Here is a 13,275-nt window from a genome sequence, read left to right on the forward strand (position 1 = left end):
CTAGTTCTCTTTTTATCGTCTTTTTCGGAGCTTATAAGAGCTTTTTGGAGCAGCCGCCCCCTTCTTGTCCAGAGAGTCCTCTCCGGAAGAACCAGAGTCCAGCTCACCACTAGACTTGCTGTCCTCTTCTTTTTCTTCATCCTCTGATCTTCCCAGCTGATCTTTTAAGAATTTTTTAGCTTTTATGATAGAGTCAATCTTTTCTTTTTTGTCTTTGACCTTGAAAGTGACCCCCTCTGGAAACAACCATTTATATCCAATTGCGTTTGTCTGAAGAAAAGCCACCAACTCTTTGTATTTCTTTCTCCGTTGTCTCACCTCAAATGGAATATCCTTCAGTGTTCTGATGATACTTTCTCCCACTTTCAGAGAAGCACCAGAAACCGCTTTCAGGATTGCATCCCTCACATGCCTCTTCGAGAATCTTACAAAAATTTCCCCAGGCAGATTATTCTTCTTTATATATCCTGAATATGATCTATAGACCACATCCATTTCGCTTAGTAACAATTCTTTTTTCATATCTGCCCTTGGAGCTAGTAATTCACTCATTTCTTCTTTAAGATTCTCCCCCGATTTTTCTGGCATGCCCTGGAAGCGAAGAACCAAGCTGGCCTTTTCCATTTGGACTTGTAGCATTTGATCTTCCAAAGAAGTTGTCTTTTCCTCAAGCTTTTGTACTTTCTTCTTTACTTTCTGTGTAGTTGCAGTCACTTCCTTTATTTTTTCAGCATCTTGCTTCATAATTTGTATCAGATCACCCATCTGGGTTTGAGTTGCACCCATCTGGGCTTGAGTTGCCGTTATGCTTTGTGTTACCTTTGACATCTGTTCCTTGAAGTTATTCAGCTGTTCCAGCAGAGGGCGTATAGACTCTGCTACGGACTTCGCCACCTCACTGGTAACTTCCGGTTTAGGACTGCCCGGCCCCTTAGCTTTCAGTAGTCTTTCTTTGTCCTTCTTCCCCACCATCTTAATCAGTAGTTTACTTTTCCCAACTTTGCTAAAGTCTCTGAATGTGCACTTGATCGCTTAAACTCCCACGGGTTAGTGTCTCTCGGCAGTTTTCTCCGCTTTTCTTCCGCTCCCCCCCTCACTCGTTTAAGGTATGCACATGGGTGGCGTCCCTCCCCCCGCTCGCTTTTTCTCCGCCCGTGAAGTAGGGTGGGGAGCTACCTTTTACTTCTTAAATCGCCTTAGCATTGACTCAGGTTCATTGTTGGTCTTCCGACTCCGCTCCAAACTTCATTTCAAACGCCGGATCTCCCACGCTTGCTCCAGTTAGTGCCACTAGTCCCATCTGGGTCTCATGGCACGGGGAACCACTGGAACTAAGAGGCACCTCAATTCTCGGGCATTCCGCCCTCGAAAACGCCACCTCTTAAAAAGTTCCTTGGCCAGGGCCCCTTCACCGGGTCCCTGGGGGGGGGTTCGTGAGCCTGCGCACCCCCTCCTCTGGCCAGAACACAGCTTCACCCCCGAGCAGTCCAGAAGGTGAGTCTGCTTAACGCGCCGCCATCGACCGGAAGTCCCCCTTGTGTCTTTCTCTACTGTTCTTCCTCCCTTCTGTAGCTTCTCTTTCTTCTTTGTACTCCCGGTTGCTTTAGAAGTTTCTTCTCTGTGGGATGTGTTGTTGGAGCACCCAGGAATCCAGTGGCTCAAGAGGGCCAAATGGCGCCACAAGACAGGATCTGGTTTGGCCTAAAGGCTGCAGACTCTGTTTGCCACCTCTGTTGTAAAAGCCAGTCAGCATCCCTCTGCTGATGCATCCAGCGTTTCCCCTTGTTCCTGGATTACTGTTTGCTTAGTTTCTCCTGAATGTTTTTGAATGTTTTTATAAACTGTATTTGAGGGTGGGTGTGGTTTTTAAGGCCCCATAGAGAGAGAGAGAGAAAAGTGAGATATAATTATTTTAAAATCAATCAATCAATTTCGGATAAGGTGCTTTGTAGCCCAGGCCAGCCCCGTCTCGTCAGATCTCGGAAGCTAAGCAGGGTCGGCCATAGCTAGTCCTTGGATGGGAGACCACCGAGGAAGCCCAGGGTTGCAATGCAGAGGAAGGCGACGGCAAACTACCTCTGAACATTTCTAGACTTGAACACTCTCTGGGGTCTCTGTACAGTAGCTGTGACTTGACAGTAAAAAAAAAAAAGCTACTTTGAGGATTAGTTGTTGTAGATTTTCCGGCCCGTATGGCTGTGGTCTTGGCATTGTAGGACTTGACATTTCGCCAGCAGCTGTGACTGTCATCCTCAGAGGTATAACACAGAAAGATGGAGTACTCTCTGTGTCAAGGCGAGAAGAAAAATGGTAGGCAGGCAATTTATACCTACTCGGGAAGGTGGGGTAGGGCTGAGTCATTATCTTGTGGGAGTTCCCCAGGCTGTGACACGCTAATGGAGGGGCTTTCCTGAGGAGGTTCTTTTGCATATGGATTGGCTGTTGAAATTCTAATCTTATCTGTAGTGCTGTTGTAAGATGTAGAGCATTTTGTATTTCTCAGGACTGGAAACCATGCCCTATTTATTTTTAAACTCTCTTCTTTCCTGTTGAAATTGTGTTTATATTTATGAATTCCAATGGCTTCCCTGTGTAATCTGCCAGGAAAGCTCCTCCATTAGTATGTCACAGCCCGGAAAACTCCTACAAGATAATGACTCAGCACTACCCCACCTTCCCGAGTACATATAAATTACCTGCCTACCATTTTTCTTCTCACCTTGACACAAACACCACTCCATCTTTCTGTGTTATAGCTCTGAGGACGCCAGTCACAGCTGCTGGCGAAACATCAGGTCCTACAATGCCAAGATTACGACCATATGGCCTGGAAAATCTACAACAACTAATGAACTCTGGCTGTGAAAGTGTTCAACAACATACTTTGAGGATTCATCTTGTACTGAAAAGCAGGATATTTATATCCTTTCAAAACCAGGGGTCGTTGAGTAGAAAAAGAGCTAGGGGAACTCATTAGCATATGCCACACCCCCTGACATCACCGGAAGTGTGTCATAAGGCCACACCCCCTGCCATCACCAAGAGTGTGTCATAAGGCCACACCCCCTGCCATCACCGGACGTGTGTCATAAGGCCCGGCGGTGGACCTGCAAGGCTGGCGGGAGTGTGAGGAAGCCCCACCAAGGCCCTCCCTGGCCCCAGACAGGCAGGGGTGGGGAGAGGCGGGGAGGAAGCAACTTACCCTCCCTCTTCTCCTGCCTCCTCCTGGCTGAATGAGTGCCGGAAGCGGGGTGGCCAGAAGCAGGGGGCGGGGCTTCGTCGTGTGCCCCACCTCCCCGCACCTCACCTGGGGGAACGGCGATCTCCTGCGATCCCCCGAATCGACCTCTGTTCAAAACTAAAAGCACTTGGTGTTTATAATGCCGAATACCTTTTTGGGATCCCTCGTTAGGATTTTCCCCACCACCGTTAACCCACCTGATTCACATGGAAAGGGAACAAACCAAACTAAATCATCCCCTTCCCACCTTCTCCCTGAATCATCTTCTTTTTCTAATTTCTTCCAGCTGCCCTGGGGACGCTGGACTTCAGCTTACTGTACGACCAAGAAAACAACGCTCTCCATTGTACAATCAATAAAGCCAAGGTAAGTCTATAAATCTCCGGGAATCTTGTGGCTGTCCCTTGGTCCCATCCGCAGGTGGCCTCCTGTTTGCAGACAGACAGTCTGGAATGATCCAGGTGCATCGAGGCCTCCTAGGGGGATGCTGTCTGGTGGCCAACTTTCATTCTCTGAGCTGTGCCAGAAGGGGAGTTAGTTTCCAGGGTACACAACTGCCCGTTGTTGTTGGGTTTTTAAAATGGTTTTTTGTTGTATTTTCTTGAACCAAATTGATTAGCATGGGGATTCACTACCACAAGGTATGGCAATAGGCTGCCAGTTCTGGGACTGTTAATATACACGGTGCGTTTCCTGGGCTGTACCACTTCACATTGCAAGCAGGGAAACTTGTGTGCTTTTCTGAATGAAGGAAATCTCCCGACACTTAGAAAAAATAGCATGACAATGGCTGAGCCATGCTCCTAGACATGCTAGTTTTCTCCATGCAGGGAGTTTCTAGTACAGGTGAGCCTTCGCATATATAATCCCCTCTACCTGCAGCCTGGAGTGTTGCAAATGTGCCACCTGATTCACCCGAATGTACAAGCTGACCTTTTAATGGTTTTTTAAAGGAAGGAACAGGCACATTTCCATGGAAGTGAAGTCCACTGAGTGCAATGAGTCCTGAGAGTTCAATGGAACTTCCATGTAGACAGGCAGTGTACCTCCAGTTAGCCAACATTGTGCTGAAACATCAGACGGCTGTTGCCCTCATGCTCCAGTTGGCCTTTGTTCAGGGTTGAGCTAACATCGCTCATTTAGTTTTGTTTTATATTTATTTATTTATTTCATTCACAGTTTCGTTTCTCTGCTTTTTGCTGTCTTTTTTTATTACGTTGTATTGTGTGCTGCTGTTGTATGGTTTTATAAGCAAAATTCGTATGGCACTTTACGTACCATGTACATTCCTTGTACATATATGTAGAACGCTGATCTGTTGATTGCACAGATAACATTGAGAAATGCCTATGTTTCACAAGAAAAAAAATAACTGACGGTTTCTAGCTTTGATTTGCATGAGGGAGAAGCAAAGTCAAAATGGCGATTCTCGGGTCCAAAAAAGCTGGGTTGGGAGATTTTGAAATCATCGCTGCCTTTGTTGGGAACGACCCAGAAGGGCTTGTGTTCTGGTCCAGCCTGGCTGTTAGAATATCAGGGCCCACCGTGTCCTTGAAAACCTGTCAACTTGAACAGGAACTTGGCCGGTACCTGCAGTTCCCTGTCAGCGTGACCAGTCTGACAGGAGCGAGCGACAGAGATTGATGCGAACGGTGGGTGGGCACCGGGCAGGGAGTCGGGAATGTCCCTCTGTCCTTTGCAAAGCTCTGCATCCTCTTGCTGTTTCCACCCTGCAATTTAAAAAGACGAATTTGTAGGACGTTGTCGAAGAGCAGAACATGTGGTGGCATTCAAGGAGAGTGGGTGGGTGGGTGGATACCTGGGCCCCGCTCCAATCCTTGGGACCAAAGACAGACTTGCGCGTCCAAGGAAGAGATGAGAATTGGCAGTGGAATCAGGGAATGAGTAATCCTCCTGCCCAAGGTTTTCCTTCCTCACTTCAGCAAAAAAAACCCAACCCCGCCTCTTCAGTCTCTGGAAAAATCTGCTCTGACGGTTTGTTTTGAATTGGATGGTGCCCCCTCCCTTCACTTTCAGGAGAACTACGGGCACTGTTATCCTGCCCTTCTACCAAAAAGCTCAGGGCAGAGTGTGTCCTTCTCCCCTCCTCCATTTATCCTAACAACCACCACCCTGTGAGGTAGGCTGTTCTCAGAGATAATACGACTGGTCGGTCCAGGGTCAGTGAGCTTCGTCGCTGAGTGGGGAATTGGAACCCAGGCCTCCCTGCTTGTAGTCAGATACTCTAGCCATTGCACAGTGCTGCACTGTGCTTCCTTTTAGTGCCCTCCTTGGTCTCGGATTTTTGCCTGGCATTCCAGAAGCCGCCGGGACAGGGTTCGGGTTCTGCCTAATCGTCATGGGTGGCTGGATAGGAACCCTTCATTCAGATCTCTGGCGATCCCGTTGCCTTTGCAGGGCTGTTGTGGGAGGAGGTGGTGCTCCTGAAAGGCTTGGCGGAATGGTTAGGCTTGTCCTTCTTACGGTTTGCCGTGTTGGTTGGTGTGAGAGGAGGGTAGAGGCTTTCCAGGGCCCCCTAGAAACATTTCCTCTTTTCTTCTGGGTCCGCAGTGCACAAACTGGGTGCCATGGAAAATACAGTAATTCAGTAATTAAAGGCTCCCATGAGACCAAATTTCCCATCTCCTGAGGAGGCTTCCTGTTGTAGTGGTTAAGTGCGCGGACTCTAATCTGGGAGAACCGGGTTTGATTCCCCACTCCTCCACTTGCACCTGGCTGGATGACCTTGGGCAAGCCGTAGTTCTGATAAGAGCTGTCCTTGAAAAAGAGCCGTTTCTGTCAAGAGCTCTCTCAGCCCCACCTACCTCACGGGGTGTCTGTTGTGGGGAGGGGAAGGGAAAGGAGTTTGTGAGCAGCTCTGAGACACCTTTGGGTAGTGAAGGGCGGGGTATAAATCCAATCTCCTCTTCTTCTTCTTCTCTTCTTGTATCATCACATGATTTATTGTTCTGGCGAAGCTTGTTTCCAATCAACCTCTCTGCATCATGTGAAAACATGAAGTTGCCTTATACTGAATCAGACTCTTGGTCCGTCAAAGTCAGTACCATGTACTCAGACTGGCAACGGCTCTCCAGGGTCTCAGGCAGAGATCCTTCACATCACTTCTTAACTGATCCTTTCAACTGGAGATGCTCGGGATTGAACCTGAGCCCTTCTGCATGCCAAGCAGAGGCTCTGCCACTGAGTCACAGCTCCTCCCTGCAGGTGGATTCGATCATTCAATCACTCTCCATGCAGAGATATGTGAAATGATCTGCGTTCATTGGAGGGTGCCCATTGCTTCACTGTGTGAGTTGCTGCTCTGGACATCTCCATCCAAACACACTAGTGGCATCTCTGCATCTGGTGCGATGTGGTTCATTTAGACACTTCTGGTGTGGAGACATGTGAAATGACTCGTACTCAGAGGAGGGTGTCTGGTGTGTTACTGCATGAGTCAGTGCTCCTGGCTTGCGTCCTTCCAAGAATGCATGCTTAGAACAGTGATTCAGGCTGAGAAAATGGGGATGGGTCATTTACCATTCCTTTCATTTTGATACCAGTAGGCATCCTCCCCCCTCCCAACGGAGAAAATGGCAGGAGTTATTAATAAGTGTGAGCTACCCACAACCAACTCCAACGTGATGATTATTTACTCAGCGTTTGTGACCGGCTTGTCAGCTTATAAATGGCTGTTAAACGCTGCTAATCATGTTCTGCGAACCATTTTTCTCTAGCGGCTGCATCACTGCCAGGGATTCTTTCTCTTTTTCTAATGCTCATTCCTTTAGAAGATAAGCGTCTGCATCTGACAAGGAGAGCAGCAATTGTGCTCCTCCTCGGAATGATCACCTGGGAATAACCGGCAGCTCAGAGCAAAAGGGGAATTATGGCAGCATGGGGGGGGGGAGAATACAGAGGCAGGAATAAATTATAAGCAGATGGGGGAGCCAGTGATGGAGACATGATTGATGGATTTCTCACTGTGCCTGCTGATGCCCATATCGAGGGCCCAAAAGTAGAGAATGTGGTATCAAGGAATGTCCATTTTCATTCTAAATTTTTAAAAAAACAGGTTTCTAGCCACTCTGAGTGCAAAAGCGGGCATGAAAGTTCATGAGTGATGATTGCTGTAACTTCCAATGCCAGAAGGGTGCCTGAATATTCCCAGTAGTTGTGGGATGTGTCTTTGGTGCTCTCCTTCCCCCTCCCCATGAGTAGAAAGACCAGAATAAATTATGCGGAAATAGCAAACATTTTAAAAGTTATTCTAGATATCTAGTAGCCAGGCGTGTCCCCTATGCGTGAATCAAAAACTCAACACAACAGGGCTACCGAGGGATACGACAGATGCTTCTGCAAAACATTCCAGAACCCTGCAGCATTCCGGAACTCCCAGGTTTGCAGAAAGATAAAAGTTAAAAAAAATAAGGGGGTGGGGAGAGAATTTCCTTTAAAAATTAACTGTGATGTCTGTGCTGTGGCAGACTTCACAAAAAACAGACAAACAAAAGTTCTTTGAGAAGACCTTGAGAGATCTCGGGTACCATTTTGTAGTTGCCTTGACAACCCAAGATTAACAGTGCCAAGGCTTCCTGACTGCAAGGAAGTGTGGCAGAGAATCTGCAGAAAGCTTTAATGGTCTCTCCCAAGCTCTGGGAAAGTCACCTGGCTCTTGATGCTTGGGAGAAGGCACAAAGCCCTTCAGGAGGTTCCCTGCAACACTGTACAAGAGCCAGAGGACTTTATATTGTCGGGAAGAGGGGCAGGAGCAGGGGTCCTTTCCTGCAGGAGTGCACAGGAGCGGAGCTCTGGCAGTAAAGAGCCCAGGGGGCAGGCACTTGCAACAAGCCCCACCCCTTGCTCCCACCAGCCCTCAGTCAGAGCAAGAAGCAGTCAGGTAAGTTGCAGAGCTCCCCCTGGCCCCCTGGTCCAAAACAGTCCAGTGGAGTCTGAGCGGTGGGTGTTGCCTTCTGACACACTTCTGGTGATGTCAGGGGTGTGTCGCATATGCAAATAAGTTATGCTAATGATTTATGCTAATAAGCTCCTGCACCTTTTTTTCTACGAAATGACCCCTGGGCAGGAGGTGGAATAGCAGGGAGAGCAGGGAGATGAGAAATGGGATCTCCCCTCCAACTTGCATTCAAGGAGAGGGAAAATTAAGAGGTTGGGAAGCAGATCTAGATGGAAAGCAGAGCTAGTAAGAAGTGGGGACCAGTGGGGGGGGGGAGAATCCCTCCAGCCAGTCCCCCTTCTTGATCTGCCAAATCACCAAGCTGCAGGATACATGCATGTTAAGAGAATTTCGCTATTCTTGCTGCCAAATTTCTTTATCTTATGTGTATATACCCATGCGAAACTATTTGCAAAGTGATAGCGTATCTAACTCTAAATAAAGTGCTTCTGGAAAAAGACAGCATAAAGGAGGGGAGGTTTGGTGTAGTGGTTAAGTGCACGGACTCTAATCTGGGAGAACTAGGCTTGATTCCCCACTCCTCCACTCGCAGCTGCTGGATGACCTTGGGCAAGCCATAGTTCTGTCAGAGCTGTCCTTAAAAAAGAGCAGTCCTCGACAGAGCTCTCTCAGCCCCGCCTACCGCACAGGGTGTCTGTTGTGGGGAGGGGAAAGGAATTTGTAAGCTGCTCTGAGACTCCGAGTGAAGGGGGAGGGTATAAATCTAATCTCCTCCTCCTCCTTCTTCTTCTTCCTGCCCTGCAAAATGACATGAAAGACAGAAACCCAGAGGATAGACGAATAGCTGATCACTACATTGATTCTCTTCCTTGGGGAAATTTCAGTTAATAAAAGCTTTTGGTCGCGTTTAATTTCTTCCAGAGTTGAGCGACTGTTACCTGTTCCATTTTTTATATATTCTTTTCAACATTTTAGGTTCTCTTTAGGTTCTCTCTGTAGTTGCATCTATATTGTACCTGCACTTTGCGTGGTTCTTATAAACAATTTTTACGTACCGTGTACGACATTTATACAAATAATGATAATATAATGCTGGGGTTTTTTTGGCAGTAGCGTTGCCAGGTTCCCCGCAGCTGCCAGTGGGGACTGGAGGGTTAGGGTTGCCATATCCAAGTTGGGAAACTCCTGGAGATTTGGGGGGGTGGAGCCTGGAGAGGACAGAGACCTCAGTACAGTGCCAAAGAGTCCACCCTCCAAATTTTCTCCAGGGGAACTGATCTCTGTAGCCTGGAGATGAGCCATAATTCCAGGGGATCCCCAGGTCCATTTGTCAAGGAGAGTTCAGAAAGAGGAAACAAGAATTAATAATCTTGGCTTCAGTTTGACTGAGGGGCAAAGCAAAATCAAAGCGGAGATTTTCGGGTCACAGCGACAGGCATGAGCAATCTGAAGTTATCCTCAATCCTTTTCAGATTCCACCAAAAGAGACAGATCCACAGTCTGTTTAGGATCGCTTTTGTTCCTGCTCTTGGCTCAAGTTTTCAAACAGAGGCTAGATGGCCATCTGACAGCAATGCTGATCCTGTGAACTTAGGCAGATCGTGAGAAGGGAGGGCAGGAAGGGTTGCCTCAGTGCTTAGTTCTTGTGGCCCTTTCTTACACGCCCAGGGAAATGCCTGTCGCCACTTTGGGGTCAGGAAGCAAATGTTCTCCAGGCCAGTTTGGCCAGGGAACCTGGAGGGTGGGTTTTGGGTTTTTTTTGCCCTCTTCTGGGCGTGGAGCAGGGGTCAGTGGGGGTGTGGGGGGAGGTGTTTGTGAATTTCCTGCATTGTGCAGGGAGTTGGAGTTGATGACCCTGGAGGTCCCTTCCAACTTTCTGATTCTGTGATTCTACATGAGAAATGACCCAGCCTTTCTGTTTTTGGAGACACCCGTGCTTTGCCATGTGCTGATCTGTTTCATAAATACAGCTGCAGAACTTACTGAAAATTTCTTATATCTCACAAAGTCCTGGCCATATGTCTTCCGAAGCAGCTTCTACAGAGCCCAGTCGAACACAATCAATAGAGACGAGTAATCCATGATAAACAGATGCCAGCAGCACACAAAGCAATGAAATGTCTCCTGAGTTGTGAGCTGCTCTTGTTTGGGAATACCACTGCACGCAGATTGATAAGATTGATCTTCTAGATCCATTCTCCTGAATGGCGTCTCCTTGCTTCGGGGGAAGGAGCCGTCATCGGAGGAACGGACCTCTGGGAACTGGCCTGTACATTCACACAGATCAGGGCTCTTTTTGTAGAAAAAGCCCAGCAGGAACTCATTAGCATAATAGGCCACACCCAATAGCAGAAACTCATTAGCATATTAGGCCACACCCCTGCCAGCAAAGCTCATTAGCGCATTAGGACACACCCCATGTTACCAGAAGTGTGCTCATCCAGCCACACCCACCTTTTGCTTGTTATTCTGCTTACCTTGTTTGTTGTCAAAACCCAGGACTTTTTTTGTAGCAGGAACTCCTTTGCATGTTAGGCCACACACCCCTAATGCAGCCAATCCTAATGAGTTCCTGCTGTTGGGTGTGGCCTATTATGCTAATGAGTTCCTGCTGGGCGTGGCCAACTTGGGAGCCAGCCGGAACTCCGTTCCTGTGCGTTCCTGCCCAAAAATAGCCCTGCACACAGTACATGCAATTTAAACACAGCAAGGAAATGTTACATTGAAATATGGGACCTCTCTGTCTATTATGTTTTTTTCTACAGTGTGAAGCGACGGGCAAATTTTATTGCCAAATCCTGATTCTTCTTTTAACCTGGACTGAAATTTGGTGGTGGTGGTGGTGGAGGAGGAGAAGGAGAAGAGTTGGTTTTTATACCCGCTTTTCAGTACCCAAAGGAGTCTCAGAGCGTCTTACAATCACCTTCCCTTCCTCTCCCCACAACAGACACCCTGTGTGGTGGGTGGGGCTGAGTGAGAGCTGTGACTGACCCAAGGTCACCCAGCTGGCTGCATGTGGAGGAGTGGGAAATCAAACCTGGGTCTCCAGATCAGAGTCCACTGCTCTCAACCACTACACCAAACTGGCTCTCATTGCATTGCTGGAGGATGGATGCAGTGAGTCCAGATACAGTTGGCAGTTCCTATACAACGGGAAGTGCATATCAGCTGTTCTTTGACTGTTCCATCCCAACAGATGTTGCCTCTTAGACTAGGAGCTGTGAGGAGGCACCAGGAGATCTTCTAGACAGGGATGAGGGCCAGTTTTGAAAGCTGCCTCAATTGGGTCAAACACCTCGTTTTGATTTCCTTTCTTCCCTGTGAGAAACTTAGGCCCCTGCCACACAGGGGGGAAAAACACCAGCAAAATGTGGCTTTTTAAAGCCGCACCAAAATAGATACGCCGCGGCGGGATCCCACGGATCCCATGAGCCACGGCGCCGTTGCTCCCTGGCACGATCAGATGTCGGGGAGGAAGCCACGGTCGGGAGACCGAGGCAGCCGGCTGCGCATGTGTGTGCATGCGCAGTTCGGCCAGGAGCCGGGGATGCGCCAGCAGAAGGATGCGCCGGCGATCCCACAGCTGCGGCCATTCAGGTAAGACCTCCTCAGGAGGTGGTTTAGTTTAGATGCGGGTTTTCGGCCGGAAGGGCCGGATCGGGGACGGGTGCGCAACGTTTCCCAGATATGCCAAGCATATGCTGTACCCCTGAGCCATGGGCCCTCCCCTTTAAATTAAAATTGGAGGCACACTGCATTCTTCCCCATGAAAAGAATGGAGTGCATATAAATTTCTTGTTTGCCAAAGGGTCCATGCTTCAGTTTATGCACAAATCTCAGTGGGCCTCCCCTGAACGCAAGAAATTTTATCGCATTGGGAGCAGTTGCTCAATTTAACTGCAACTGATGCAGACAGAGAGGGCAGGATTACTGACCTCTGCCAGCAGCCTCCTGGGAGACAAGGCAGGTGCCGCAAATCCATCCCCTCCAAAATTTCACATTTGAAAACAAGGGTGTGCTTGAAACCACCCAGTTCTCTTCCCAAGAATCACTGCCCGAAACTTCAAACACATTCTGGTACTACGTTGCCAAAGGCTGTGCTCCATCTGCGGGATGCTGTGTTGGTTTATTCTTCCTTGATTGAAATGCCAAGAGGGTATGTGTTCTTTTGGTTATATTTGGAGGAAAAAAATGCAGTTGTTGTACAATATCGGCATTTCTAAATAGACTGTCTCAGGGATCGCCAGCGTGACAGACTGCCGGTGTGTCCCTACTGCTGCTGGGATGCCAGATGTAAGCACAGACCCGATGAAGGAGCCATGTCAATGGAGTCTTCCCTGGGCATAGACAGGGGGTGCTTTAAAAGGCTCAGGGGAGGTGCTAAGATAGGGTTGCCAGCCCAGTTCTGGCACCTGGTGGGAGATTGCAGGGGTGGGGACCAATGTTCCCTCTAAGCTGTGGAGTCTTGCGAGCAAAAATTCTACTTTGTGAGCTACTGGCATTAAAGTTGTGAGCGAGCGATTTGGCCCCTGCATAAATTAGTTTTCCCTGGAGCCATCCGTCCTGAGCCAAGACAAAAATGTGTGTGAGCTGGAGGCTAAAAAAACTGTGAGCTAGCTCACACTAACTCAGCTTAGAGGGAACACTGGTGGGAGGGACCTACCTGATCGGCATCACATGTAGGGCTGCCAACCTCCAGGTGGTGTCTGGAGATCTCCAGCTCTTACAACAACTGATCTCCAGGTAACAGAGACCACCTGGAGAAAATGCTTGCTTTGGAAGGTGGACTGTATGGCATTGAAGACCCTCCCCTCCCCAAACCCCACCCTCCTCAGGCTCCACCCTAAAATCTCCAAGTATTTCCCAACCTGGAGCTGGCAACTGTAAATATGCTGACGCTCCATTGTCACTTCCACTGCAAATCAGAAGTAACAAGAAGCGGGACCCGTGATACTCACATGGGGGGAGTATTCCTAAAGGCTCCTGGTCTGCAGAAGCAGCTCCGCAGGTAAGCCTTCTCCCCCCCCTCGGCCCACTGATCCCCCCCCTGGGCACCGGCAGCAAGGCCTGAGTGCCTCCCAGTCGCCGAGCCCGCCAATTCCCCCCCAATTTTCCC

General features: G+C 48.7%; 1 protein-coding gene across 1 annotated transcript in view; it reads left to right on the forward strand.

Moving 5' to 3' along the window:
• LOC107119197 (double C2-like domain-containing protein beta) overlaps positions 1-13,275 on the forward strand; it is a 213,454-nt gene that overhangs the window by 74,678 nt on the left and 125,501 nt on the right. The window contains exons 5-6 of the mRNA XM_015421658.1: positions 3,528-3,607; positions 12,549-12,561. Coding sequence (XP_015277144.1) covers positions 3,528-3,607; positions 12,549-12,561 — 93 coding nt within the window. The remainder of the gene's footprint in view (positions 1-3,527; positions 3,608-12,548; positions 12,562-13,275) is intronic.

This window comes from Gekko japonicus, unplaced genomic scaffold (genome assembly GCF_001447785.1).
Source record: "Gekko japonicus isolate JY-2015 unplaced genomic scaffold, Gekko_japonicus_V1.1 scaffold2327, whole genome shotgun sequence".
NCBI classification, from domain to species: domain Eukaryota; kingdom Metazoa; phylum Chordata; class Lepidosauria; order Squamata; family Gekkonidae; genus Gekko; species Gekko japonicus.